The 27,529-nt window shown below is 55.1% G+C and overlaps 1 protein-coding gene across 1 annotated transcript; it reads right to left on the bottom strand.

Annotated features, from left to right (window-relative positions):
• Positions 1-608: 608 nt before the first annotated feature.
• Positions 609-27,529, bottom strand: SP1 (Sp1 transcription factor). Its single transcript, XM_075901610.1, has 6 exons — positions 27,373-27,529; positions 25,703-25,803; positions 23,035-24,499; positions 8,173-8,338; positions 6,982-7,181; positions 609-6,187 (listed from the first exon to the last, which is right to left on the bottom strand). Exons 1-6 carry the CDS (start codon positions 27,377-27,379, stop codon positions 5,880-5,882), a joined length of 2,247 nt encoding a protein of 748 aa, XP_075757725.1. The 5' UTR covers positions 27,380-27,529; the 3' UTR covers positions 609-5,879.

Here is a 27,529-nt window from a genome sequence, read left to right as displayed (position 1 = left end):
TTTTTAAAGGGGCACTTTATAAGAATTTAAAGGTTGAGATGGTGCTTGGCCCTGCCATGAGGGCAGGGGACAGGACTTGATCTCTCAAGGTCTCTTCCAGTTCTAGTGTTCTATGATCTGGGCTGTTCAGCTTCGACAAGAGATGACTAGGGTATAAAGCCACAACTGGAGTGTCAGTCAACCCTTTCCCACAATACAAGAAGCAGGGATCAGCCACCAGGCAGGTTCTATACAAAACAGGAGGAAGGGCTTTTTCACTCTGCCCACAATTAGCCTGTGGAACTCACTGCTGTGGGATGCGGAGGTGGCCAGGCTCAGAAAAGTGTGAGGATAGGTTCATCAGTAGCTACTGGCCAAGAGGCTCAGAGAGGGAACCCGATATGCTCCAGGCAATCCTAAACCTCGACTGGCAGAAAACCAGAGAGGAAGGTAGGTGGATCACTCCAGCTGCCCTGTTCTGTTCCCCGCCCCGGGCAGCTGGCCTGACCCAGCCTGGCACACAAGGGGGCTTGTCACCTCAGTTGGGATGATGGTTCAGACTCCGCAGGGCCCAGTCCACAGCCCCTGCGTGAGCTCCAGGTGAGTAAATCACAAACTTCACCGTGCCATTCGGAGACGCTTGTTTATTTACCTTAAAAAAAAAAAAGCTGTCATCTGTTTACAAAGGAGCCAAACTACATTTTAATCTAATCCTTGTACAAAAAAAATAGCACTTTTAAAATGTGTTTCCGACGTCATTACATTGGCAACTGGATTAAAAAAAGCACAGACATTATGACAGGATAAAACAGTCTTTACACGGAAAGAATTATTGCCCATGTTACAGGTTGCGCGAAGCGTGTGCTGTCAGCACCCACCGTGCGAATCCATGCACCTGTGTGAGGACGGGGAGGCGGTGGGGGAGGGACCAGGAGCTACAGGGCGTACGGGTGAAACGGTTTCACGAACCCTCGGGATTGTGTCCGGGTAACCCTGTTAACTCACAAAAGCAACAGTCCTCGGCCTCCGCCGGCCACGTGCCATGCGCACAACCCAGTAATGCATAGACGAGTGGCTACACGCCATTTCCCCAGCAGCAGGGGAGAGGGGAGGAAGCGACCGGCTACTGGCCACACAGGACTGGGGAAGGTTAAAGCTAGAAGAGCCCCCTTTGAGCCATCGTGTACAAAAGAAAGATATATATATAGTTGGTAAAACCAGCCCAGGCCAATCCTGCCTGCAAACAGCTTGGCCATTCAGGCCCGTGTAAAAAGGCACATTTAATTCCACAGGCGACTGCAGATCTGAACGTGACACAGGCCCGTCTGCCCCGAGCCTCAGGCACGGGCTTGTGAACAGTGCAATTCATTGAACGGAAGCAACAGACCAGGGGCGGGGGGGAACTAGTGCCCCACTGTCGTCTGTGGGAGCTTTGGAAACGGGGCCAGGATCCGCCCCAGCACGGCAGCCTCCCTCCCCCCGTTGCCCGAGGATATGAAGCCAGGCTCCTGGGCCCAGCCTGGCACACGGAACTCACGGCACAGCCTGCTCCGAGCCAGCGGCCGGGCAGCCGACTTAGCCCAACGGAGTCACTGGTAGCCACGAGGCCCTGCCGGATGAACACGGAGACGCTCACTCGTGCCAGGAGAAACCCCACTGCTAAACCCACAGGCAACGTCTTAAGGGACAGTCTCCTCAGCTCCCCAGGTGCTGCAGCAGCTGGCAGGCCCACGCTGCCTCTGCTCTCCGCGACCCCCAAAAGCCCTCAAGCCCCGACTTGCAGCGAAAGCGACGACAGCCAAGAGCCCAGAGCCCTGTGTGGGGCTGGCCCCAGGAGGCTGAGGGGCTGTGCTGAGGTTCTCTGCGTTAGCCTCCCCGGCGGAGCGTTCCGCGAGAGCCAGCCACTTCGCCTGGGCTCCTAGCACAGCCCCGACCAAACCGCCCTGAAGCCTGCACCAGGCTGCTGCGTTGGCTCTACCCTGTAAAGTAACCCCCAAGCAGGCTGCTTCTGACCCAGCTGCGGCTCCGTGGCCCCCTTCAGCCGCTCCCGACCCAGCTGCGGCTCCGTGGCCCCCTTCAGCCGCTCCCGTGGCACGCAGCAGCGGTGCCAGGCGCCCGGGCTTGCTACGCAGACAGACAGACACCTGCCCACGGTGCCAATTCACCTCTCAGAGGCCGACCGATGGGCCCAGCCCGGAGCTCTTCTCGGGTTAGACCCGGCTCCTAAGCAGCAGGCCTGGGTTAGCGGACGGAAAGTGAACGTACCTCGTGTTCTTAACAGGGACAACTGGCTCCCCCCAACACTCGGCTGGATTATTTAACCACGGAGCGATGGAACCAACGTCGTGTCCAGACCGTCCCTAGATCTGCCCCCTCCCTCCACGCTACAACATGGAAGCGACAGGGAGCAACTGGCGAAGCTCTGATAGCTGTTCTAGCGAGGGGCGCCAGGACAGACCTAAGAGGCAGCGTTCCTGAATTGTGACCCCCCACCCCCCCAAATACTGTTCTCTACCCACCGTTCGCAGTGGAAGATACTGACATTTGACAACTGGAATTCATAGTGCTTCACAGATTGTTAAAAAAATACAAACGTCCACGTTTCCTATATAAAAATATACAAATCCAAGAGCAGAGAGGAGGCGGGACCAGCTCCCTCCCTGCCCTCCTCCTCTGAGAAGGTAAAAGCGCGCTCACGCGTCACAGTTTGGCAGGGCAGCGCCTCCCGGCGGGAGCAAAGGGGCTCGGCAGCCGGAGCCTGACAAGGCGCGGGAGGAGCTGCTGAAGGAAGGCCACCAGGCAGCTCCAAAGCTCAGCACCCGAGTGAGCCAGCCACGCCCCGAGCGAGGAGAAGGGAGCTGACGTTTAACTCCCAGGATGCCCCAGCTGCAGGGGACTTGCACATAGTTCACAGCAGGTGTTTAGACCCCTGGGGATTAGCGCTGAGCGTTGCACGACACTACAAAATGACTTCTGAGCGACTGGGTCTTCAGAGCCTGGCTAGATCTTGGCAACCAGGACTCAGCCTGTGTCTGAACAGCAGCTTCCTGAGAAACTCTCTCTGCCGGTGTTTAGGGCTGCAGTGCATCCCATGCAGAGGGGAGAGGATCCGGCCGGTGGCGAAGAGAGGGGGCCAGTCTGCAGCACTAGCAGCTGCCCAAGGCGAATGGAAGACAGCAGAAAGCCCCAGCTGGCTTACAACGATTTGTCGCTGCTCTGTGTAATAGTAACATCCATCCCCCAGACAGAACTCCGCTCGCGAGAACACAGCTGGAGTGGCAGGACGGCCAAGCACAACAGCACCCGTTTGCTGGGAACACCGGGGCCCAACTTGCTGTTCCCAGCCCAACGTCCCCTCCCTCCAAGCAACACTAGACTCGGGAAGCGTTCGACTCAGCAAAAGCCACCTCTCAGCATCTGAGCCAAGGAGGGGCTCTGCGCTCTCAGGAACTGGCCTAGGAGAGCTAATGAAGTGAGGAAGAGCGTCCTTTCTTCTAAAACCCCTGTGCACCTGGGATCGCCCCTGCGGGGGAAGGGCTGAGATGCGAGGCAGACTCACTCGCTGCCGTTAGCGAGAAAGGAAGCACCATTTAGAGGGGAGAGTCAGGTCCCAGGAGGTTTTCTGTCACCCAGCGCTGTTGGGGGTGTCTCTGCCATTCCACACAGGCACAGCACACTCCCTAGAAGCCTCCCGACGAAAAGCACGACACAGACGCGAGTCCAACGCCTACGCATGCTGAATACCAGCAAGGACCAGGGCACCAAAATGTGGAGACACGGATTCCATTTTAATATCTGCCCGGCTGCCCACTACTTCCCCTGCCTTCCTCTACTTCAGAGGAACGACCGCTGCCCTCGCGCTGCCCTCCACGCCCAGCAGGCCCGCACACAGGTCATCTAGAGTTACGGCATCACCAGCTCGAAGGAAAGGCTCGGGTCTAGGTGTTCGCTCCCAAAGCTGCTACACCAGCCAACAGATTTTCAACTACAAAACTCCCTCCACACACCAGACAGCGCTGTCCCCACTCCCCTGAGCAAGGTCTCTGCGGAGTCCACCCTCCAGCAGAGGGACTCGACAGACCATTCCGCTTACAGGTGAAACCCACCAGGACCAACGCGCTTTCACACGCCAGGGGCTGCGCTCTCTGGCAGTTCCCTGCCTTGATTTCCTGTGCACATCCCAAAGCGCGGCTTATCACCGCCAGCAAACAACATTCGCTTCTTCCAGCTCTGCTCTCCGAACCAAGCACTGACTCAGGAAGTCTGCAAGTGCTGCCATACGCGCGTGCGAACGACACGCGACTCCATCACCCCGGACGGGCTGTGGGCCGAAGGAGGACAGTGACACCTGTGAAGATGACTGAAGTCTCTACCGGCGGCCCCCTGCCAGTGTGCCCGCTCTGCTGCTGCGGGGACAGCACGCTCCTTGCCGACTGGGCTCTGCAGGGGAGCCGGGGGACGCGAAGGGGAGCCAGGGGACTCCGTTTTGTCGGGGTTACAGCAGAAGAGAAGGGGGGGTGAAGAGTGAGCTGGCAAAGGAGTCTAGCACGATTCAGGACCACCAGCCTCCTGACCACACCGTGGGCCTGCAGCTGGAGAGACTGAGCAGGAGACATCCCTCTGTTCCCCATGACTGGTCTGCCAACCTCTGCAGGACAGGGAAGACCTGATGCCAGAGAAGCAATGTAGTGTTGGAAGAAAAGATCCATTCTGCAGCCACAGACGCCCCCGTTCCCAGGCCCAGCACGGGCAGCGTAACATGGCCACTAAACACTCCTGCCCTCCACAACTTGCCAGTCAATTTCTACTCACCCGCGGCACTCCCACAGCCCTCAGATCAGGGCTGCCAGCCGGCGTCCCCACACGCTGCCTTGGAACTGGCTAGGCCCGTCCCTCTGGCCAGACACAGTGTTACCGGTGTGCACTCTAACTGCACTCCCAGCTAGTTCGTCACCCCACCCTGAGGCATCTCCGTCTCGCCAGCCCTGGACGCGCTGATGTTGGCATTTTGTTTTTAAGACCAACTGCAGAAAAAATAATTTTCCTAAGACTCCTTTTCTGTCCCCCCCCCGCAACAAACTCAGAATGCATTCTGGGTCCCGGACCCTCTTCTGGTAAACAGCTCAAGTGAACCCGCACAAAACCTGACAATCAATTTCACATGTACGCGTCTGCTCAGAACGGAAGAGCAAGGGATAAAACAACATGGCTAGGAGAATCTCTGTGGCAAGTGAAACAACGACGGGGTTAGGCAGGGGGAGGAAGAGGGTGACTGTTTTATATGAAGAAAACCTCACCCAAAGAATTAACAAAAATGAAGGAAGAGAGAACCCTAAAAGCAGAGCATACCAAAGGCTATTTATCTTAAGCTTACACTGTAAAACGCAATCGAGCATCTGAACAATAGCGTGGGTATTGTCTTCGTAACTACCCAAGGGGTCGGCTGGTCAAAGATAAGGCATCCAAAATAGACCAAACGCTTTGGTCGCAGCGATTTTTTTCCTTGCTCAAATGAACACATTTTATATTTTTTTATATATAATAATAATAATATAGATTTTTTTTTTGCGCTAAAAAGTATTTCGATGATCATATACATTACCAAGGCATGATGGCATCGGGGTACCTATGGAGGGGAAGGGCGGGGTGGGGGAGAAGTTATGGAGGGAATCGAGTCTCTAAAAACTCGGGCACCCCCTATAGTCACTGGGCCAGCGGGCCTGGCTTTCGGGCAGCGTTCCTGGCACAGAGGAACTGGGCTCTCGCGTGGACGGTGGAACGGACCCACCCTCTCGGCACCCAGCAATGAATGGATCTGCTCCCTTTCCAGCCGGCTCCTGGACCCCGCTGCCTCGAGCCCCAGCTCGGGGCTCAGTCCGTGTCTAGAGGCTCCCGTGGTCTCAGAACCCGTTGCCGCTGATGTTGATGGACTGAAGATCTGCCACCTGCATGACGTTGATGCCGCTGCTGGCGAGACGGGCGATGCCCTCGGGGCAAATCGCTTCCATGGCCACCATGTTGGTGGCAATGAGGGCAGAGGGCGTCGGCCCGCCGGTCCCCTCGGACGCCCCCGTGTCCATCGAGACGTTCATGGCCACGGCACCGCCGGCGCCTCCCTTCTTGTTCTGGTGGGTCTTGATGTGCTTGGACAGGTGGTCGCTCCTCATGAAGCGCTTTGGGCACTCCGGGCAGGCAAACTTCTTCTCGCCTGCAAGAGCAACGGGAGAGAGCGGCTCAGCCCCCGCCCCAGCACGCTCGTGGGACGGCCTCGGGGAATGGCAGCCCCGCCGGGGTGCCTGACCGAGAAGCAGCCCTGCCTAGTGAAAGCCACAGGGCGACCTGGCCAGGCAGGGAGGGGAGGGATGCAGCACTTTGCAACGGACCGCCACTTAAAGCCAGACTAGTCTGTCTGCTCTCACAAGACTTGCAGTCAGTGCCTTTCGCCAGCCGCAAACGCCCCGTCTCCTCTTGCTGGCTCCCTCCGTCGCTTGACAGCTCGTGGCCAGAGCAGACTGACACGGTGCTGGTGGTTACACCACACTGATCCATGCACCAGAACCAGGAACTCATCCCCTCGCCTGCCCCACACTCGCAATTAAACGCTTTGGGCCCTGACTGAACTGAGACTCGCTGACGGATTTCACCAGGGTTCTGCTCAGCGCGGTGCTCTCAAGAGGGAGACCCGGCTTCTGATGTGCTACTTTGGCTCGGTCTCTATGATGCACTTCCAGACCCTCCCACGTTTGTCCCCCCCCCCCGAATGTTACTTCCCCCTTGGGGCGGCTCCTCGCGGTTCCTTGCTCTGGGGGAGGGACGCATCTCAGCTGAAAACCCCGCGGAGGAAGACGCGTGGTCCCCTGTGTACTTGTACCGCAGGAGCCCAGAGCCGCTGAGGACAACGCCGGCAGAGCACGGGGCATGCGGCGGAGAAGGCTCATGGAAGGAGCACAGGCTCCCCCGGGCCTGCTCTAAGGGCGGCTGGCAGCTCCTCCCCGGGCTTACCCGTGTGCGTGCGCTTGTGCCGCTGCAGCTCGTCGCTGCGTGTGAAGCGCTTCCCGCAGAACATCCAGCTGCAGACGAAGGGCCGTTCCCCGGTGTGCCAGCGCAGGTGGGCCCGCAGGTGGGACGTCTTGCCGTACACCTTCCCGCAGCCCAGGATGTGGCAGATGTGCTGCTTCTTCTTCCCCGGATCCCCAGAAGTCCTAGGGGAACAGAGATGCCCAGGCAATGTACAGAGCCCCGCCAGCAGGGGGCGCAACATCCGCTCCCAAAAGCTGCCCCCGCTGGGTCGGCTGAGCCCCAGGTTACCGGACACCGGTCAGCGCTCGGGCTGGAGGGGCTGCAGCGGTTTCCAATGAGGTGGGCAGGGACGAGTGGTTCCTTCGAACCCATTTCCACTACCCATGGTGCACGCCCAGCACTGCTAGGACCCACCCCGTCCTGCATTTACTTCAGTGCTCGAAGGCCACGGCTGGGAAGTGACTTACAAGCCTCCAAGAAAGAGCCAGAGCAAGGGGGGGGCCAACCCATTTAACAAAGAGAGCCAAAGCAGTGGCAGAAACAATGCCAAGAGCCGCACCAGAATTGCCAAGCAAAAAGAGCCCCCAAGAACAGAACTGTCCAGCAAAAAAAAAAATTAAAAGGAGGCTGCCCCTTTAAGACAGCCACCATCTTGGGCACCATTTTTAAAACCCCGCAGCTCCAACCCAGTAAGCACAGGGAAGCCGGGGAGGGGAAGGGGGAGCTGGCGGGGCACGGGGGCTGTTTGATGTGTGTGTGTGTGTGTGTGTGTGTGTGTGTGTGTGTGTGTGTATGCGCGCGCGCACACGTACACACACACACACACATACACACACACACACACGCAGGAGCAGCTTCATGAGCCGCACTTTTGGGGGGGGGGGGGAAAGCCACATGCGGCTAGCGAGCTGGCCACAGCTGAGCTAGAGAGCTCCCTGGAGGTTAGGTCCATCGATGGCTACTGGCCAGGCTGGGCAGGGAGGGTGGCCCTGGCCTGTCAGAGGCTGGGAACGGGCGACAGGGGCAGGACCGCTTGGCGATTCCCTGTTCTCCTCACTCCCTCCGGGGCACCTGGTGCCGGCCCCCGGGCTGGCCGGTCTCACGTAACCCGCTGGGTTCCTGAGACTCCAACGTCATGGGATGAGCCTGGGGTCCCTGGTTAGCAAGTCCTACCTCCCTTCGCTGTCCTTGCAGTACGGGCAGGTGCAGGCTTCCCTCCGCATCCTCCGGCCTTGGGGCTGCGGGTCTGGGCTCGTCTCCCCTTCTTCTACAGTCGCGTTTTCATCGGCCATTCCGTCGCCCCCGGTGCCATGGAGGGCCAGCTGAGCGCCATGATCACCTGGTGGGAAACCTCTGCATTACTGCTCAGCTCACCTCTGAGCCAGCGAAGCCCCAGCACCCAGGGGTTAAAAGGAAGGAACCACCAATCGCCAGTCGGCCTGCCAGCTGGCCCCTCTCGCAGGCCACGGAGCTTCCCCCCCCCCCGTGGCTCACGCGTGGAAGGCCACAGCGACATTTACAGAGCCCCTGCCAAGGCACGTCACATCCAAGTGGAGGGAGCTAAGGGTGCAGGCGCTCTGCTCAGTGCAGATGTGCCCTCCAGACGAGGAACCATCCTGGCGAATTCTCTCCGCCCCTCTACAGACTCCCAATCTCAATGGTGACAGCTAAAGAAAGTTATTTATAAGGGGGGGCCCATTACGTGCCCCGTACACCGCTCCGCTCCACAAAGCGCGGTCAGGCTCCCAGAGAACAGCCGGAGCCTATTTCCTGCCCCGGGCAGAAACGCTGAACAAGTTCCCTTTCGTTATTCTCCCTCACCGCCTGGTCAAACAGGAGCAGGGATCAAAACCAAACGTCCTTTCCTTGCGCCACCGAGCTGCCCCGCTGAGCGAGGTGTGAAAGCAGCCGTGCGTGTCTGTGCTGCTATCTGCCAGCTTCTTAAAGCCCTTTGGCTAGTCCGCTACGGACAGTGGAGACAAAACAAGTGTGCACAACTCCCCCACGGAGTCAGCAGCAACGTGCCATTCACTCCACAGGAGCACCCAGAGGTTTCGATTTCCAAAGGGATTGCAACAGGCCCCTCCCCTCTTACGTGTTGGTAAGTCGGAGACTTCAGGGTTGTGCCGTCAAACTGAGAGCTTTGAAAATGGGTAAAATACACCCTGGATTGCCAAGTGTGACTTTACTCCTCTCCCAAAGAGTCTTTACAATTGTAAGCGACACACGAGCCTACAGCCAAGTTACATTACGCAGCATTGCCCAGGCCACACACACAACTGTGAGCACAAAGTCCAACCAGCACTTCACGGTTCCAAACGTGCAGGCGGCCCAGGGACAATCGACACTTCTCATGCTAGTCAGATCTCAAGGCAGCACCACAGAGCCGGGGATTAACGGAGAGCCCCGCTTCAAAAGTTCGGACGATTCTAGAAGTGCAGGCAGCGTGCTTGCTAGTGTTAAAAGCTGCGACCAGGTTCAGTGCCTGTTGGCTGCTAACGCACTCCGTTCTTGTTACTGAATGGAAAATGTACCGTTTCCCCTGGCACAGCTCGGAAACAGGCAGATTCCCGAGCAGCGCACTGGCTACCCCAGAGAACACTACAGCCAACATGGAACAGGGTGGTTACTTGGGTCTCGTGGGCAGGGGAGAAAGTCAGGGCACGGCCCAGCACAGCTTGCATTTCCGTCAAGGTCGCTCCTACATAATAGCTGCCATTAATCCCAGCTCAAGGCGACAGTTGTAGATTGTGCCTGATCAGCTTACAGGCGAAGATGAAGCAGGGTCGAAAGGGCAGTTCTCACCTCGCCTAGGCAGAAAGGGAGTAGTCCATTCACTAAAACCAACATTATTTCAGATGCTAGCAGCAAGCAGTAATGTCAGAAAATGGAGTCAGTTGCCACTTGCACTGCAAGGCCCAGACTTGTGCAAATTTTAGAGGTTTTAATAAAGTTTCACAATTTACTGAAGACAGAAAAGTTTGGCTGGTACTTTGAGACTGCCAGGCTGAACAGAATGAGAGCAGTTCTCCTTTAAGTATCTGTTTAGTCTGAAATGATTAAAGCAACAATCCAGGAGCTAATCCACAAAACAGATGCAAACCTTCCCAACAAAAACATGAGAACCAGCAATAAATAAGGCAGCCCGGCTCAGTAGTGTTGCTCACTGAAGATACTATTGGAGTTTGCTAGCTGGCTAATTACTGTGAGCAGAGAAAGATATATAAAGTTGAAAAATCGTCTGGCACGGTTCATGGGAGGCGCTCTCTCACTCAAGGAGTGAAACCTAATTACAAAACCATAGGAACCAAAGTGTGTCACCAACAAGCTTCCGAATACAGAGGAACATATGAAACATTTGAGGGGGGGTGGGGGGGAGAGATGGCAAGCTTTTAAGCCTATCAATTTTCATTTCCATTTTATTGCACCACACTTATGCTGTCATCTAATTGCTTCTTCAATAACCCCAGCTACACTCCTCAAGTGTTTTATTTCCCTTCAAGCTCCACTGCATGATTATTTTAATGCTGAAAAAACCAGTAAGTGGTGCAAAAACAGCAGGCTGCATAATCTGTTCTCAGCTGCAATTAACATATGCCAAGAGGTCCAAGAACAGATTTAAGCGCCTATGTTTTCACGGGACTGATGCATGAAGCGATGACGGCGCTGTAACAGTGGTAGTGGAGTTAAGGTTGCAATACAGTTGCTGTTTAAAGCCAAATTTTGATCCTTTCCTAAACTCCATACTGTGATCAGCCTGAGCTCTGGAATGGCGCGTCAAGATCCCAGGTACAGCCGGAGGTGCAAATCCAGGGTCATTCGGCTGACACACACAAGCCCACCCCGAAACAGCAACTGGATTTGAAAAACAACAGCCATCAGCCGCTGTTTGCACAGGTGCAGCCGAGCCGTACACTCTGCTTTGCAGCAGCTTCGGGTCTGCCGGCCTGCGGTTCACCAGCCGTCACAGAGCAAATCAAGGAAGCCGCGCGGCTCCAGTGGGCCTGCGATTGGCGCCGCTCCCTTACAGCCTTTCTGCAGGCACAGCCAAAGGGGAGGAACGCGTGGCGAGCGTCCTCATCCCTTAGAGCCAGAAGGAAGCCAACTTTGGGCACTACGGCCTGGCTAGTGGCGCCTCAAAACTTGGCCTTCTCTCTCCTGTCGAGTCTGCAGTGCGCGAGCGTGTCAGCGAACCTGTCGACATCCCGCCGGACAGAACCCGTCTGGCCACTGGGCTCGAAGGCGTTGAGGCAGAGTCTTCTGCGCCCCTGCTCAGGGCGTTCTCCTGGGCACCCTCCCCCCAACCGGTGTCCAGCTCACAGCTTCACTCTGGAGTCCAAGTATCAGTAGCCAGAGATTCCCCCCCCCCCAAATACACCCAGTGTTTCCTGCTGAGTCTGGGGGAACAGCCGCTGGCTGGGGATCTCTCAGCCCTCACAGCTGGCAACGTCTTTCTAGCCAATGCCCAGACTCTTCTGCAGCCACTTACTTTCCCAAGATGCCCAGATTTGCAGCCTTGGGTAGATCACCCTCAGCCACGTGCTGCCCGTCTCCAACCTTAATCCCTTTCAGAGGAAGTTGCTGTTTGTGAATTTCCAAATTCAAGAGGCTGTCGGCCCAGGTAGCGGGCACCGCCCCAGCAGCCCGCAGTGCTCAGGCAGCACAGGCTTCCAGCCCCAGGAGAAGGGCTCTGGAGCTGGAATTCAGACATCAATCTGGTAAGGGCCTGGCTACACTTGGAAGTGGCTTCTGACTGAGGCAGGGGTGAGAATTTAAAGTGCCACAGCTGCCCCGTATGTGGGCATTCTCCTGGAGCAAGTGCCCATGGGCAGACTAGGGATGTGAATAGTTAATCACGGTTACCCGGCAGGGGGCTGCTCCACGTCGCTAGTGTAGACAAGCCCCAAGTGTGGGGCAGGCAAATGACCGTAAGGAATTCAGTGGAAGTGCCCCATCCCCATCGGTGTCCATGGACACAAGAGGGAATCAGCCCCCCGTTGTAACAGGCTCCCCGCTCACTGCCAGCCAGGCTGCGGCTACGGTGCGGAATGACTCTGGCGCCGCGCCTGCGTCCCATTCGGACTGCAACCCAGCCAATGGGAAAGGCGGCCGAGTCCTGTTCAGAGGGGACCTCTGTCCACGTGACTCCACAGCTGCATTAAAACAATGCGGAAGACACGGACAATTCCCATGGATTAGTTCTGCAGAAGACAGACCAGCCTAGCTAGAGTTCAGCAGACCCAGAGCTGGGCTCGCTCAAGTTAGCCAAAGCAATTCAAGTATTTACACCCCGGACCTGCTTAAACCCATTAAAGTACAGGGGGGAGGGAGGTTCCCGATTTAAAGCCTTCCTCAAGACAGAGTGCGCCAAGGAACAGAGGCACAGCATGGTCCAGCAGACCCCATTCTAGTGCCCCAGTGACCTCCGCCCTTGCTACCTCCCTAGCCCTGCCCCCCCTTGCTAGGCCGGGAGCATCTCGCTGCAGGTCTGAGCTAGCGCATCACGGCACTAAGGCAATAGGCAGCGGGGATCCCGGGCGCTGTCGAAGGGAAGAGAGGAAAGCCCAGCTACCCTAGATCCCCGAGCCCCATTCCCACAGCTGCCTCAGAGGCTCGCATGCCGGATCAGGCCAGGGAGAAGCAGAGCCCCCGAGGTCGCGCTCAGAGGTGGCACGTTGTGTGCGGAAGCAGCACTGCCACCCGCGATTCCCACACCACTACTGAGGGGCAAGACGCCTCACTCGCCAGCAGAACACGCGCTCAGGGCACAGCCTTTAGAAGGACGAATGAGACCGTTAGAGGGCTCGAAGTGACAGGGCCACAAGCGCAGCCAGACAGGGTCAAGCCAAAGGGCCCAGGGCCCTGTCTGCTCACAGCAGCCTATGCCAGGTGCCCCAGAGGGAGTGAACAGAACCAAGAATCATCCAGTGATCCCTCCCGTTGCCCATTCCCAGCTTCTAGCTAACAGCAGCTAGGGACACCAATCCTACCCAGCCTGGCTAATCGCCGTTGATGGACCCAACCTCCATGAATTTATCTAGTGCATTTCTGAACCCTATAAAGTCCTGGCCTTCACAACGTCCTCTGGCAAGGAGTTCCACAGGTTGACAGTGTGTTGTGTGAAGAAATACTTCCTTTTGTTTGTTTTAAATCAGCTACCTATTGATTTCATTTGGTAAACCCTAGTTCATGTGTCATGGGAGCAAGTAAATAACTTTTCCTTATCAACTTTCTCCACACCAGTCCCGATTCTACAGACCTCTATCCTATGCCCCCCAGTCTCCTCTTTTCTAAGAAGAAAAATCCCAGTCCTCTTAATCTCTCCTCATATGGGACCCGTTCCAAACCCCTAATAGTTTTTGTTGCCCTTTTCTGAACTTTTTCCAATGTCAAGATAACTTTTTGAGATGAGATAAAACTTCTCCAGCCAACACACAGCACGTAGTGATCAGAATCGTGTTCCATTTCTGCAGATGAAAAACCGCTTCACATTTTGAACCCTGCTCATTAGGCAACTTTTTAAAAGTGGCCCTTTTCCCAGCCAAGTATTCTTCGTTAACTAGTAGGTTTGTTTTCACCAGCAGATGTCACTACAGCCCTGAACCTGTCCGGAGTCCCACGGGGAAAGCGAAGAACCTACATCACACTAGCAGATCTACCCGCCGTTGCTTGAGTCCTTAACTCCTTTAACGTTTGCTTTTTGGAAAACAACATGAACATGTCGGGGCTTCCTGTAAATCAGTGCTCGGCTGGGGCCGGGGAGGAGGGCTCAGGCTGCCTCCCCATACGTGCTGCTTACCAGATAACCAGTTCACTGGTCAGATCCCTGGCAGGTTTTTCCTATCCGCATTACTAAAGTAACATGCACGTTAAGCCAGGGCCCGTGCAGCGAGGCCCCTGCTGATCGCACACCACATTGGCAGTGAGAGCCGGGCGCTGCCTCTGCAGCCAATCCCAGCGCTGCTACGGCTCTGTCGCCCCGGCACGCTCTGGGTGCACCAGCACTGAGCAAAACCACCCTGTCCCGGGAGACCGTCTTGGGTCAGACAATCCTGTGGCCACCCACTAGTCTAGACTGCCCAACACGGTTCTGTGTCATCAGTCCCCTTAAAGATGTCTCAGTGAAGGTCGACCTGCCTCAAAACAGCCCAACCCACCCACCCAATCGTTTCTGAAAGTCTTGGCGCAGAGCTCCAGCACCTCGTCCACAGCAGCATTCCACACTCCCCACAAGTTCAGCAATTTTAGGACAGAACATTTTCACCACTCACGTCATTGCAACATGTTTACGCTCCGAAAACAGACTGACGCCAGCCCGTGTAGTCCTGCACGTGCACGCCGCACGGACACGCTGCCTTTCAGGAACTGCTGGCACGTGAATACAAATGTGCCCCAAAGAGACACATAAGCACAATGATGGGGCTGCAGCCCCCACCCACTCGTCGTTACTAGACCCCTGGCCTCACTCCAACTCCCTCTTCCGCTGGCATGTCACGAATGGGGAAAACGTTCAGCGCTGACTCTGGCTCTTGTACGCACACAACGCTGCAAGAGGGGAAAACAGGCCACACAAAAGGGAAAACATGCACATTTCCTTCTTCACATATCAGAATAGTCTGAAGCCACCAGAATACAGCGAGCGGTCTTACGGAGAAGGGCTGGGACACAGGAATAGAGCCTGACAATTTACTTCTCATCTTCATTAACACAGATCGTTTGTCAAAACATCCAGCCCAAAGCAGTCATGGCTGCTGCCAAGATCAGAGAAGAACTCAGTCTACAGAAGCATCGAACATGTAGCGGTAGAACCCAGTGAATCTGCGGATACCCTTGGCATCTTCATCCTCCGAGGTGGACATTCGCGGCTCATTTTGGCACATAGGGAGTGGATTTGGATACAAATGTTGTGCCCACACTGGGCTCTATGCATTGGAGGGTCTCAGACAGGGGCCCGCAGTCACCCCTCCAATTGTCTGCTCCAGACCCCCCACCTTAATCGGTTAAACATTGTGTTTAAGTGGTTAACCAATTAAATGGGATTTGATATCCCTCGCATAATGCGCTGAGAACCACTGACACATACCAATAACCAGGGCTCGCCAAACTGCGGTGAGCCCCGCTCGCCAGCCGCACTGTCCGGCGATCTGCGCATGCGCAGATCGCCTGAACCCACCGGGTTGCAATCTACTCGCCACAGGCGAGTAGATTGTATTATTTGTCGAGCCCTGCCAATAACTATGCAAGTACACTTTGCAATGCCCTGGGATCATTGTGCAACAGTTTCACCTCCGCTTTGGCCATATGCCCCCATTGCTCCTTCGCCCGACACGGCCAAGGCAGGGGGTGAAACAGGCTCGCCCATCACGGACAGACGCCTATTGTATGGAAACTCTGCGGCCCAGCCAGACCTGCAGACAAAGCGCACCCACCCCTTTCTGGCTGAACCCCAAGCAGGTGCCAGCAAGCAGACAGGTCTGCCCAAGGGGCATTGGAGCACCTGAACTTGGGCACTGTCAGTGCCAAGGGGCACCCTGGTGCTTAAGAACAAACGCCGAAGTGGCGGCCAAGTGGGCACGAAAGCGTAACCAAGCGCGCCTGAGAGCCGAGGTAAAGCGCTCACAATTCGGATGGCTGCTGCCAACCCAACTGGAAGACGTACAACCAAAAGGCACAAGAAAGAAGAGCCAGGACAGCACAAATGCAGCAAAAGAGGCGCTCCTTGTGTAGGTAACGGCGTGTGAAGATGGGAAGAGGGCTCCCACTGTCTGTGCGGTGCGGCTCGTGTGTTAATTCCACACTCTGCGGGATAATGACAGAAAACCCAAGTTTTGGCAGATGGCTTTACAGACAAGGTGGTTTCTTGTCTTTCAAGACACTGGGCTGAGCAAAATGCGTAGCCTGGTATATTTTTTTTTTAATGTTCTAAAACTGGGTGAGAGGAATGCCCTTAAGTTTCTAGACAGAATATTTTGAGATCCGCCACTGCTGACCTTGGGAAAAAAAAAAAAAAAAAAAAAAACACCCACAATATTCACCTTTACGTGGGACCTGAACACAACTGTGTCTTATGCAAACTTTGCAATGTTTGCAGCAGCAGTTAAACCCATCCTGGAGGAAGAGGAAAGAAACAAAAGCTCACCAAATGAGAAAATGGATTTTAACTCTTACACGTAAGGGATATTCCAGAGAGAAAAGTCACAAGAGTTTTTTTAATTAAAGGGACACTGCCAAGTACAAACAAAGCAAAGAGGAACTCAGGTGACCAATCCAAACACACCCAAAATATTTCTCACACACGCAATGGTTCTGTGTAAGAAAGTTTATTTTGGTCAGTGGTAACTGGTGGCTTCAGAACACCATTAAAAGAAGCTTTCCAGCTCGCAAACCCAATAATTCTCCCAAGACCCCTTATTCTCTTCCCATTTCTCTGCAGATTTAATAGCCCAGAACGACAACAAAATCCTACGCTATCCAATATCTGTAACTTCTCTAAAATATATTGCATATATAGATACTATAGAAAATCAAATAAAATTCAGCTACACTAGCCACATAAAGGAAAATACATTTTGCAATGTAGTACTCTTGATTTTTATCTTGTTTGCTTAACTTGCTATTTTGCAAAATTCATTAATCTGCAATCATAGTCATTTGTGTAAACTGGGGAAGCTGTATGTTAATTCTCTTGAGTTATGGCCAGCAGAGTGGGGAACACATGGTACTCCTTGGATAAGAATGTGCTGCTTCCAAGTTACACTAAAGCATATTGAGTAATTGTCTTTTCGTTTGGTGTTTAATGACTTGAAGCTACTCAGCAAGTTCTATGATACCCGTTAATTGTTAGAGGTTTTTATGCTCCAAGTTAAATTAAATTGAATTCTTTCTGGAGGGGAAAAAAAACCTAATTATTTGGTCTAACAAAACTTTAAGCGCTTTTTCCTGTTGTAAGTTTGGATTCACAATGGCAACTGAGTAGACCAATCCCTTGCTAATAGATGCTACTTACAATGCAGGACACCGGCAGGGAACACAAAACCTGCCAAACCAGTATAGCAGCTAATACTTCCCGAATCATAAGTAGTACAAGTCAAAGCTCAAAGGGACACGCACGCACGTTAAGGAACAGATCTCAGACGACTAGAGCGCTCCGCAGCCTTGTAATATCTGTCTGCTACATCATTCAGTTACAGTTCTCAGAAATTTCTCTCTGGCTCCAGAGGGGGGAACGACTTTATTGGCACAACCCGACGACTGCAGCGGATTGCGTTAAATAGAGCGAAAATGCTCGACACATTGTTAGATGAAAACCATGAGCATTAACGAACCGCTTTACCGGATACTGACAGGCAGGAGAAAAGCCCGTGCAGACCCAGTGCTGTAACAGAAGGCAGGACGTACTTGGGACGTCCAGGAGACACTTCTTAGTATCAGGGGACTGAGCCGAATACAGTTCATGTCTGGCTGAAATCGGCAGCTCAGTACCAAGTTGTTTCGACCGAGCTTCAGGGGAAAATTCCCAAACCAACTGGTTTCCTCTCACTGAGTATTGCAAGTGTGGCTGCCGTGGCCTCTCAGGCACCAGCATTATAGCTACTGCTTCAATGCAAATGAAACCATCCTTTGCGGAGAGTAGGGATGTGAATGTGCAGCCGAGTACACGATTAACCCACAATCCTCTTGGTCCCACGCAGCCCCCCCCCGTCTGTATCGGGAGGGAGGGGGCAGAGAGCAGGTGGTGCACGTGTGCAGCTGGCTTTTAAGTTCCCAAGGAGCTGCCTTTCCCCCCCACTGCCTCCCCCCAGACATAGTCTTTAGCGGGTCAGCTGATTAAAAGTGAGGTGGGCAGGAGGGGCTCCGGGCGGCCCAGGCCAGCTGGAGTGCCCTCTGCAGCAGCCCCCTACCCCCACCGCTTACCCAGAACCAGCAAGCGGCGTCTGCGAAGGGGGAGGCTCACTGGGTTACCGCTCACACCCCTCCCAAGCAGCAGCAGGGCACACAGGAGCCTGCTCCCAGACCACCCTTGCCAGCCACTCGCCACCCCCGGCTGCAGGGTTAGGGGGCAGCACTCGCCACCCCCGGCTGCAGGGTTAGGGGGCAGCACTCGCCACCCCCAGGACGCAGCAGGGTTAGCCTCCTCTGCAGCTCAGCTGTTTTGCACTACAGAAGAGCCACAGCCAGGACTTTAACTGGCGCATCCCTCAGCTAAGGCCCCCAATGCAAACGCCCCAAGGGCCACCCATGACAGCAGCCTATTTACCGAGCGTGGACTTTCACCGAGCAGCACGAGCCCCCTCGAGGGCATCCAGCACCAAAGGCGAACCCAGCACGTGCAGTGCTACTGGGGAGGGACGTTAAGACTGGACCTCTAGTCAGTCAACTGCATTTTAACCCCTTTGCTCCCGGGGTGCCCAGCGAGCCGGCCATGGCCCGGCACGCGCCGCAGGGTTCGCAGTCAGGGAAAGGGAAACGACCGTGACTCAAGCAGGCGATGGCCTCTGAGAATCATTGGTGGCGAGATTCCCTAGCAGAACCACACAAGTGCTGGGCCGCTAGAATTAAGCTCATCTGTGCACATTTAGTTTTACAGCTTCTGTGACGCTCCCCCAAATCTTGCCGAAGTGACACTGAGTCTATGACAGAGCCAATCAAGAACCCAGCTCTCCTGAGTCCCCCTCTGGAGCTTCTGCCACAAGAGAACACCCTCTCTGCTTGACGCCCTCTGCAGGGCGGCCCTGCTGCGTGGCCAAGGTTTGTTCCAAAGTCCTGGCCGTACCGCGAACCAACACAAAGCGAGGAATTTCCTTCCCACAGCTCATGTCCATTTGCCCAAATTGGTCTTTTTTTTTTGCGTGATGCAAGTCCTCCCATCCCCCGCTCTTACAGCGCCATCGTTCCTACAAACGCCCAGGAGGTCAGTGCGGAACCGGGGTGGCCCGCGGCAGGAACGCCCTGCGCCCCATTTACTATTCCGCCACAGAAGTCCCATCGAACACGTGCTGTGCGCTCACGTAATTAAATGCTGCATAACACCCAGGAGAAGAATGAAGCCAGCACGGCACCCTTTTCTGGTACGGACCTGCTCTCCAGCACGTCAGACTTTGACCCTTGTTTTTACATTTGGGATTTTTAAGGGAAAACAAAACCAGAAATTGTGTCACATGAAGCCATAACCCCTGCACGGATACAACCCAGAGCCACTAGATGCACAATACAAAGCATCACCACTCGAGCTCAAGGAGTGCAACCAATAGCAGTAGTAGACTCTTCCCTACATGGACTAGCCATTAACGGTACATGTAACACACGACCATTTGTACAGAGCAGGGAAGCCCTGGACTCCAGTTTTACTTTCCGGCTCTGGAGGGGAGTGAGGCCAGGTGGTTGCAGACAGCGCCAAGATGCACACACATTTAGCACACTAATTCACAATGGCGGCAGAGATCTGAATGTCTGATGTTAGAGACCAGGGCGCTGCCCCTCTGTTCTCTGTAGACGCTCGCATGTCACCCCTCAGCTACTTTTTCTGCTAAATGAGGAAAACAATATTCTTACTCAACAATGCAGCTAAAGGCCAAGGAGCACACAGAGCGAGTCCCACAGCCAAGCCAATAGCCCTGCTCTCCCAAGCGCCCCCCCCCCCCCCGAGGACAGCGGCGGCAGCCGCTTCTCCTCCCCACCTGTAGTTTAAGTCCCGTGGGGTCTGTGGCTCAGCGTGCAAGATGGCTCAAGAGATACGTTCAGTGACTGTCGCAGCGAACCTCTCGCAATCTCTGCTGAGCACGTTCAAACGTTCAGAGCCTTAGACTCCAGCAAGATCCGGTTAGGTTTTGATGTGGGTAAAAAGGGCGGGCACACTACCGATTACACACAGCTACCCTCAGACAACATTTGATTTCACTTTTCCATTCACCTCATTCTCTGGTGAGAATTAACTGTCTGTGCCAAAAAGTACACAAAAAAGAGAGCTCAGCCCTGCAGCAGAGCGCATGCAGTGAAAGTTCTAGTACAAACCAGAAAAATCTGGCAGAGTTCTAAGCAACAGGGGCTCATCACAGAAAATGTCCGGCAACTTCACTTGGCATAAATCATTTCCAGCTCCTCCTGTCATTTACTGATGTCTCGCCACATGAGAGCTTGACAAAAACATCCAGGAGGTTCCCCTACGTCCCATGGAGCCTGCACCACGATATCTGTCAAACGCCCACACTAAATCCAAGTGCCACAAGCTCCATACCCTCTCAACCTGGCTCACTCTACTGCAGAATGCATCATGCCAGCAAACGTGTCAGCACAAGTCGGGGGTTTCCACGGAAGTTGCGCTCTTTCTACTCTAACTCAGGCTGTAGGGCTTTAAAAAAAAAAGGAGCAACTGCTCAGAAACCAGCCATCTGATGGGCAGACTCCCAGACAGTCCCTCCCCGGCCCGCCCACCAAGGGCAGAGCTATCTCACAAACACAGGAATGCCTGCCCATGTGTTTCACAGCCTGTTTTGTACCGAGTGTGTTTAAAGTGGGACAGGCTCCAAGAAGGCAGGCAACTCGGTGTCTACTTGGAAGTATCGTCATATTGTGGAGTATCAGACAGTGCTAGCCAATCCACTGAACAAAGATATCAGATGGACGAAATGGCAAAAGCAGGCCGATGCCCGACACACAAATTGCTTACAAGAAAGCTACACCTTATTTCGTTGACTTCATGCAGTATAAATCCAACAATTCAGCTAATCAGATCTGACAAGAGCTCCTCGACATACCAAATCCAAAGCAATTTAACAGCAGTTCAGCAGGTCACAAAACCCAGCAAAAACAATTCCAAGGAAGTGGCTTTATTCTCTTTCATGAAGGAAGCTGAAGTTGAATTGCACAACATTTAAATTGCTTCGAAGTTGCGTGACTCCCTTCCCTCGAGAGGCAGCCCTTTCAGCTAAGGCTGTCTCCACTAGGCAGCTTGTAGTGCCAAGACAGCCTCAACCGAGCCCTGGCGCTAGAAGTCAGCCATGGAAACGCTGAAAATGCCAGCAGAACCCTTGCAACCCTCGCAAGCGGCTTCCGCTTTGCCAACAGGCGTAGTGCTCACACTTGCGGCAATCAAACTTTTGTCATTTGGGGGGAGGGAGCTCAAGGTTTGGGTTTTCAATCATTAGTGTAAACAAAGCCTCAGTTACAAAGTTATGGGACATGCACGATCCCAAGAAAAGGCAAGAGTTCAAAGAGATCACAAGGAGGAGGGAGAAAAACTGTTCTCTTTGGCCTCTGAGGACAGGACAAGAGGCAATGGGCTCAAACTGCAGCAAGGGAGGTTTAGGTTGGACATTAGGGAAAACTTCCTGCCCGTCAGGGTGGTGAAACACTGGAATAAATTGCCTGGGGGGTTGTGGAATCTCCATCCCTGGAGATATTCAAGAGCAGGCTGGACAGACACTTGTCAGGGGTGATCTAGACGGTGCTTGGCCCTGCCGTGAGGGCAGGGACTGGACTCAGTGACCTCTCGAGGCCCCTTCCAGTCCTAGTGTTCTGCGAGTCTCTGATTCCTTTCAGCATTCATTTCTTTCACTGAGGGAATTTAAGAACCGTTCTGTGGCAAAAGGAGGAACAAAGTTCCCAAATGCCAGGACGAGCAAGACCACAAATGCTCCTGGCAACGTGACACCCTGAGGCTGTACCAACCATAAACTGCCCCATGGGACCATTTGAGACACGCCAGTATTGATTCAACAGGAACAATCAGGATGCTTGTGCCAGCCCGAATGGCTGAACATCTCCAAGAAATAAGATCACAGCATCTTCTACCCCGTCCCTTTCTACGGGCCACACACCAGGTCAGTGGATAGAAATCCCTAATTTGAGATGAAGAACTATTGTAATGTTCCCCCAATTTGGCTCTTTTGCCTTGGAGAGGTTGCTCCTGCCTGGCTGAGCCGCTCAAACTCCTACTGCAGAAAGTGCTCAAGGGTAGAAATGGGCTTTGCTTAGAAACTGCACGTGAGCTGTCTGTAATTTGTTCAAGGCTTCCTTGCTGCACTCACTGCTAGGTCTGCCCTTGGTTTCTCTTTCCTTGTGCTGCTTCCTCCCGCTTCCCTATCTGGCTGAGGGCTCCTCCGCTTCCCTGGGCTTCGCTCCCATTTCACAGAGCCACACCGGCAGTGGCAGGGAACTGGCCGAAGGAGGCAGAGCCGTGATCCTGCAAGAGCCCCACTCGCTGCAGGGGAGGCTGAAAAGCCCCAAGTTCTCTGTCAGTTTGATCCTGGCAAAACTCCTTCCTGACCTCAATCAATTAGACCCCGAGCACATGGGCAAGAACCAGGCAGCCAGACACTGAGCCCACCCTGCCTAGTGGGACATCTCCCTGATGAACACAGCACCTCCCTGCGACGCACTGGGGGCGAGGGACTCTCCTGCCAGTCCCTGCTGATCGCTGGCAGGAACCCGAGACAAGCCTGCTACAATCACTTCCCTTCAACCATCAGCAGCGAAAGAGTGAAGCTTCCTAACTGGATTTGGCTCGTGGAGGCTGGGTGGTCAGAGTCCCTTGCAGATTGGCTGAAGACCCAGGGAGCTGACACTGACGCTGTAATATTTTGCTCCTATTGTGGGACTTTATCTTAACAGCTGAAGGTTAGAGACTTTTTAACATGGCAGCTTAGCTACAGCATCATCCGAACCTGTCACATGACAACTATCAAAAAAGGAGGTCAGGGCTGGCTTGCAGACTGGGTGTTTGATGCCTCTTCCCTGGCTCAATGTGCTGCAGTCTGGGCGCTTCCTCCCCCTGTAGCAGTGTTGCTCAATGGGGGAAAAGGGGAGTCACAGGACAAGTTTGGGGGGTTATAAGCATTACAAGGTAGGAAGCAGGGCAACTGCCAAGGTAATTCACATGGTTCAGCCCAGTGCCCGGAGCTTAGGTAAAAGCGGGAGGGACAATCTTTTCTAGAGGGGGCATCAAGATTTCACACAGCCAAAGGGCCGGCACAGAGCGGCTGGCACAGACACCCAAAGAACAAGCCGGAAGCCGTTTCAACCAAACGTCCAACTTACCAGCGGCGTTTGCGAGAGCCAGCGGCAGCCCTGGCAGCTGATGGACCTGGATTCCAGACGCTCCCAAGGCACTGAGGTTAATGGTCTGCAGCCCTGACAGCTGCGCAGCATTGACAGTGACAGTGCCGCTGGGGAGCGAGGCGGAGGCGATGGGGGTGAGCGTCGTGTTGGTCTGCCCCGTCTGCCCCAGCGACACGCCCGGCATGGGGGCCAAGGTGATTGTCTGCGCTTGGGGGTTCTGCACCTGAAGATTCTGCAGCTGGATTGTCTGCCAGCTGACCTGTCCATTTGGCCCCACAGTCGGTGTTCGGATGATGATTGGCCCCGAGTTGGGGAGCGCCTGAAGCTGGAGGTTCTGCAAAGCATCTTGGGAGATGGCTTGGGTGGTGAAGGTCTGGCCGGAGAGTGAAGCAGCTTGGAGGGCCTGAATGGTTTGCCCTCCCTGCACAAGCTGAGGCTGCACCAGGATCTGCTGCTGGGACTGCTGGTTCTGATCGGCGTCCTTCTGCTGCCCAACGCCAGGAACCTGGCCCGGCAGCGAGTCCGAGTTCTGAATGCCACTCGCCCGCTGGGGCGTCTGGGCCTGCGTGCTGGATACCAGGGCGCCACTGCCGGAGAAGCTCATGGCGCCCACGTTGCTGGTGGTGGTGGCAGAGTAGCTGCTGGCGGTGGTGAAGAAAGAACCCGAGCTGGCGAGAGAGGAGACGCCGCTGGAGCTGATGGCTGCGCCAGACGTCACTATCTGAGAGCCGCTGTCTTGAGAGCCGGAGCTACTCAGAGTGACGGTCTGAGAGGTGGGAGCCAAGCTGGCGGCCACGCTGCTGACGGGCAGCAAGGTGATGTTGCCATTCAAAGCCACCGGCACGTTGGCCACATACTGGGTCTGTCCCGAGAGGGTGTTATTGGCCAAGCCCACCCCCTGGAGCGGGACCGCCTGCTGCAGCAGGTTGGGCATGGCTGCTAGGATGTTGCCAGTCCCACCTCGGTTTGTGATGAGCTGCTGGTTGGCGCCAGGGATGATCTGAAGCTGGCCAGAGGCGTCCTGCTGGACGTTCACTTGGGTGGGGGTGGTGGCAAACTGCAGCTGCTGCCCATCAACGGTTTGGAACTGCGGGATCACCTGGTACTGAATATTGGGTAGAACCCCAGGCAAGCCCGTCAGGACCTGCTGGTTCTGCAAGCCGGGAGCAGCAGCCACCACATACTGCCCGGCGGCCACCGGGCGGCTTTTCGGCGAGGCCTCGCTGCCAGTGCTCCCTTGCTCCTTGGAGGAGGGGGGCGTCCCGGAGCCCGTGGAAATGATTTGCCAACCGTTTGCCGTCTGGGCAAGCTGAGCGGCAGCAGCTGTGAGGTCCAGCTCCCCTGCGCCCCCCTGCTGGCTTGGGGAGCCGCTGGAGTTCTCATTGGGAGACTCAATCCTGCTGCACGTGGCTGCCAGCAGAGCCAGTGGAGACGGCTGGGATTCCTAAAGACAGGCAAGGAGGAGGAGTTCAGTATCTGTGGGCCAGTACCACTGGCAGTGCCAAACAAGCAAAACCAAGGAGGAGTGCGCAGCTAAAGCCCAGGGAAACGCCCCTTTAGCCAGACACACCCACTGCCGGGAAAGACAACGAGCACACGCAGGGCTGTCAGGCATGAGCAAGCGGAGGAACCACAAAGGAGGTCAATGAAACCCAAGGAGAGACACCCGAAACTGCTTCCATAGCTCAGCTCAAGACAAGGAAGTTTCCCTGTGCCGTGACACTTGGCACGAGGCAGCGCGATTCCTCCTAGGCACCTATGGGCTCAGAGACCCTGCACCCACTAGACCGAAGAGAGGCTTCGAGAAGGGGCCAGCATCACTATTTCGTGGAGAAGGCGCAGGAATGTTAACGTTGGCAGAAGTTTTGCCTGTGATCATGGGGACAGCACAACTCAGTTCTCTATAGGCTCTGTACTGTGCTCATCCAGATGTGCATTAAGCAATCTGACTAACGAGTCATGTCCTCGTTCTCTCCTCCTCCCCCCAGGGGGAGATGTGTGTGCAGCAGAGTGTTTGTTTTGAAATTACACACATGCATGCACGCTAAATGTTACACAAGGCCAAAGAGGTGACTGACAGAGTTTTAAGGCTGAGACTTTCTCCACCCCAAAGCGAGCCCCTACCCTTTACCACTGGCGCCACCATGGGGAAACCCCAACTCTCACACATCCAAGGGTTGCTGTCTCTCACTGCATAAGGACTGATAGGACAGGGTAGAAGAGTCTGTCCTGTTTAACTATTCACATGCATGCACACTAGCCACTCAGATCCTCTATCCCAGTGTTTTTCAACCAGTGGTACGAGTACCCTTAGGGGTACTCGAGAGAAGTCTGGGGGGGTACGTCAACACAACTGAAATTTGGAGAAAATTGAATTTTTGTTTTAAGTTTTACAGAGCTTTTTTTTTTATTACACCCAAAAATTTAATCATCTGGCCAGCTAAGATTAAGCTGTTTCAATGCAATGGTAGAAAAAATTGTGTGCGTCTGAAAACTGTAGGTACTGGGGGATATTGTAGGTTCTAGAGGTATCAGTATTCCTCCTTTCAAAAAAAAAAAAAAAAAAAAAAAAAAAAGGTTGAGAAACACTGCTCTATCCCACCTTACACAATCTTCCCTTTTCCCACCATGCTGGGACTCCGCTCACCTGCGCCTCACCGTTGCCTTCAATGCTACTGCTTCTACTACAAGCACTTTCTTCTTCCTTCTCCGACTTCACAACAGCCATTTCTTCTGGACTCTCTTGGTCTGCATGGGGAGGAAAGTGAGACACGATTACAGTCAAACTAGAATAGGTTCACAAGAAGCAGAGTGCAGGGAAGGGCGAGCAGTTTAAAAACAAGAAAGTTAAGGGAACAGAGAACGCACACAAGGGTAAAAACAGAAAGAAGGGAGGTGAGACTAGAAAGCTAAAGGAGGGCCCCAACTACCCCAGTAACTAGCTATTCCGTGGGATGGGGGTATTAGGAGGGCTTGAGAGGACAGTGAAGGAAAGACGATGAAGCCAAAGAGAGAGGGCAAATGGCAAGCTGCAGGGTTAGCACAAAAACTCAGGGAGGAGGAAGTGGAAGGTCTGGGCTCCCTGCCTCTCTCAGGTCCCTCCTGCTCCACTCTTTCAAGGCCCTTCTTCTGCTCCCCTCACCACACTCTTGGGTTCTCCCCTAATCCCCCTGCACCTGCTCCCATCCTGCGTAGGTCTCTTCCCACGGGCCTTCCCCACATTCCACCCCTACTGCGGTACAGGCAGGGACAGCGATTCCAGGTCTTCCAGGGATAGAGACTGGCCGAGTTTTACCACAGGCCACACAAAAAGCACAGGCAAAGTCAGTACAAGCCACAATTTCACACAGACAATGACTTGCTTCTCCGGCTCCATCAACAATACACCCGATTGCAAGTGCGATATTAATATTCCAATTGATTTATTTTATTATTAGATGGTGAAGATGTAAACAATGTTTCCAGTCACAGTATTTTCAGTAACTGTGCGGTGCCGCTCTTGTACTTTCACGTCTCATTCTGTAAGCAAGTCATTTTTACATGAAACTTCAGGGTAGGCAAGACAAATCAGACTCATGAAAGGGGGACAGCAGCCTGGGGAGGTGGAGAACCACTGCCCCCTCCTCCATCCCCTAAATCCTGCCCCATTAGCCCCCCCCATCTCAATGGTCCTTCCATCCCCCAGAGCCTCCACAGGGGCTTAGGCACGAGGCTCCCCCCCCCATCTAACAGGAGCTCAGCCCCAATCTTCGGGGGGGGGGGTCCCTCACACGAGGGATCCCCCAGAACCCTGCCCCCCCCCCAGGCTCCCTGCAAGATTCACCCTCCAGGGGGTTCCCGCCCCTCCCCCACACTTCCGGGTGCTGCTTCCTCCAGGATCATCCCCCCCCCCCCCGCTCCTGCCCCCCCCCCAAGGATCCTGGCTCCCTCCCTGCAGGATCCACCCCCCTCCCATGAGACCTACCCCCCCCACAGGGATCCTCGCTCCTGCCCCCTCCCTGGAGGGATCCCCCCACCCCGGCCCCCCCAGGGATACCCCTCCCCTGGGCGATCCCAATCAGGAACGCCCCTCCCCCCGTCGCCCCCCCCCGCGGGAGCCCCACGCCACGAGGGCTCCCCCCCCGGGGATCCTGTCCCGCTCCCGAGCCCCTCCCCCGAGGCTCCCCCCTCCTCGGCCCCTCCCCCGTCCCGAGCCCCCTCCCCCGGGCCCCTCCCCTCCCAGGGCGCCGCGGCCCGGGGTGGGGGCGGGCTGGGGCGGGGCCGCCGCCGGAGTCGGCCGGCCTGGCGTCCCCCGGGGCGGGATGGTCCCGTCCTTACCGCTCATGGTCGCTGCGGGGGGCGAGCCCAAGTCGCTCTCGGGGCGGGGGGAGGGGCGGGGGAGCCCGACTCGCTGACGAGGCAGCCTAACCCCGCCGGTGACCGCCAAAGGGCTGGCGAGGGAGGGACTGGGGGCGCTGCGCGACTCGGCCCCGGC

This window comes from Pelodiscus sinensis, chromosome 19 (assembly GCF_049634645.1).
Source record: "Pelodiscus sinensis isolate JC-2024 chromosome 19, ASM4963464v1, whole genome shotgun sequence".
Classification (NCBI taxonomy): Eukaryota; Metazoa; Chordata; order Testudines; family Trionychidae; genus Pelodiscus; species Pelodiscus sinensis.
The sequence above is the reverse complement of the archived record's forward strand: the minus strand, read 5'-3'. Positions and strand labels throughout refer to the sequence as shown.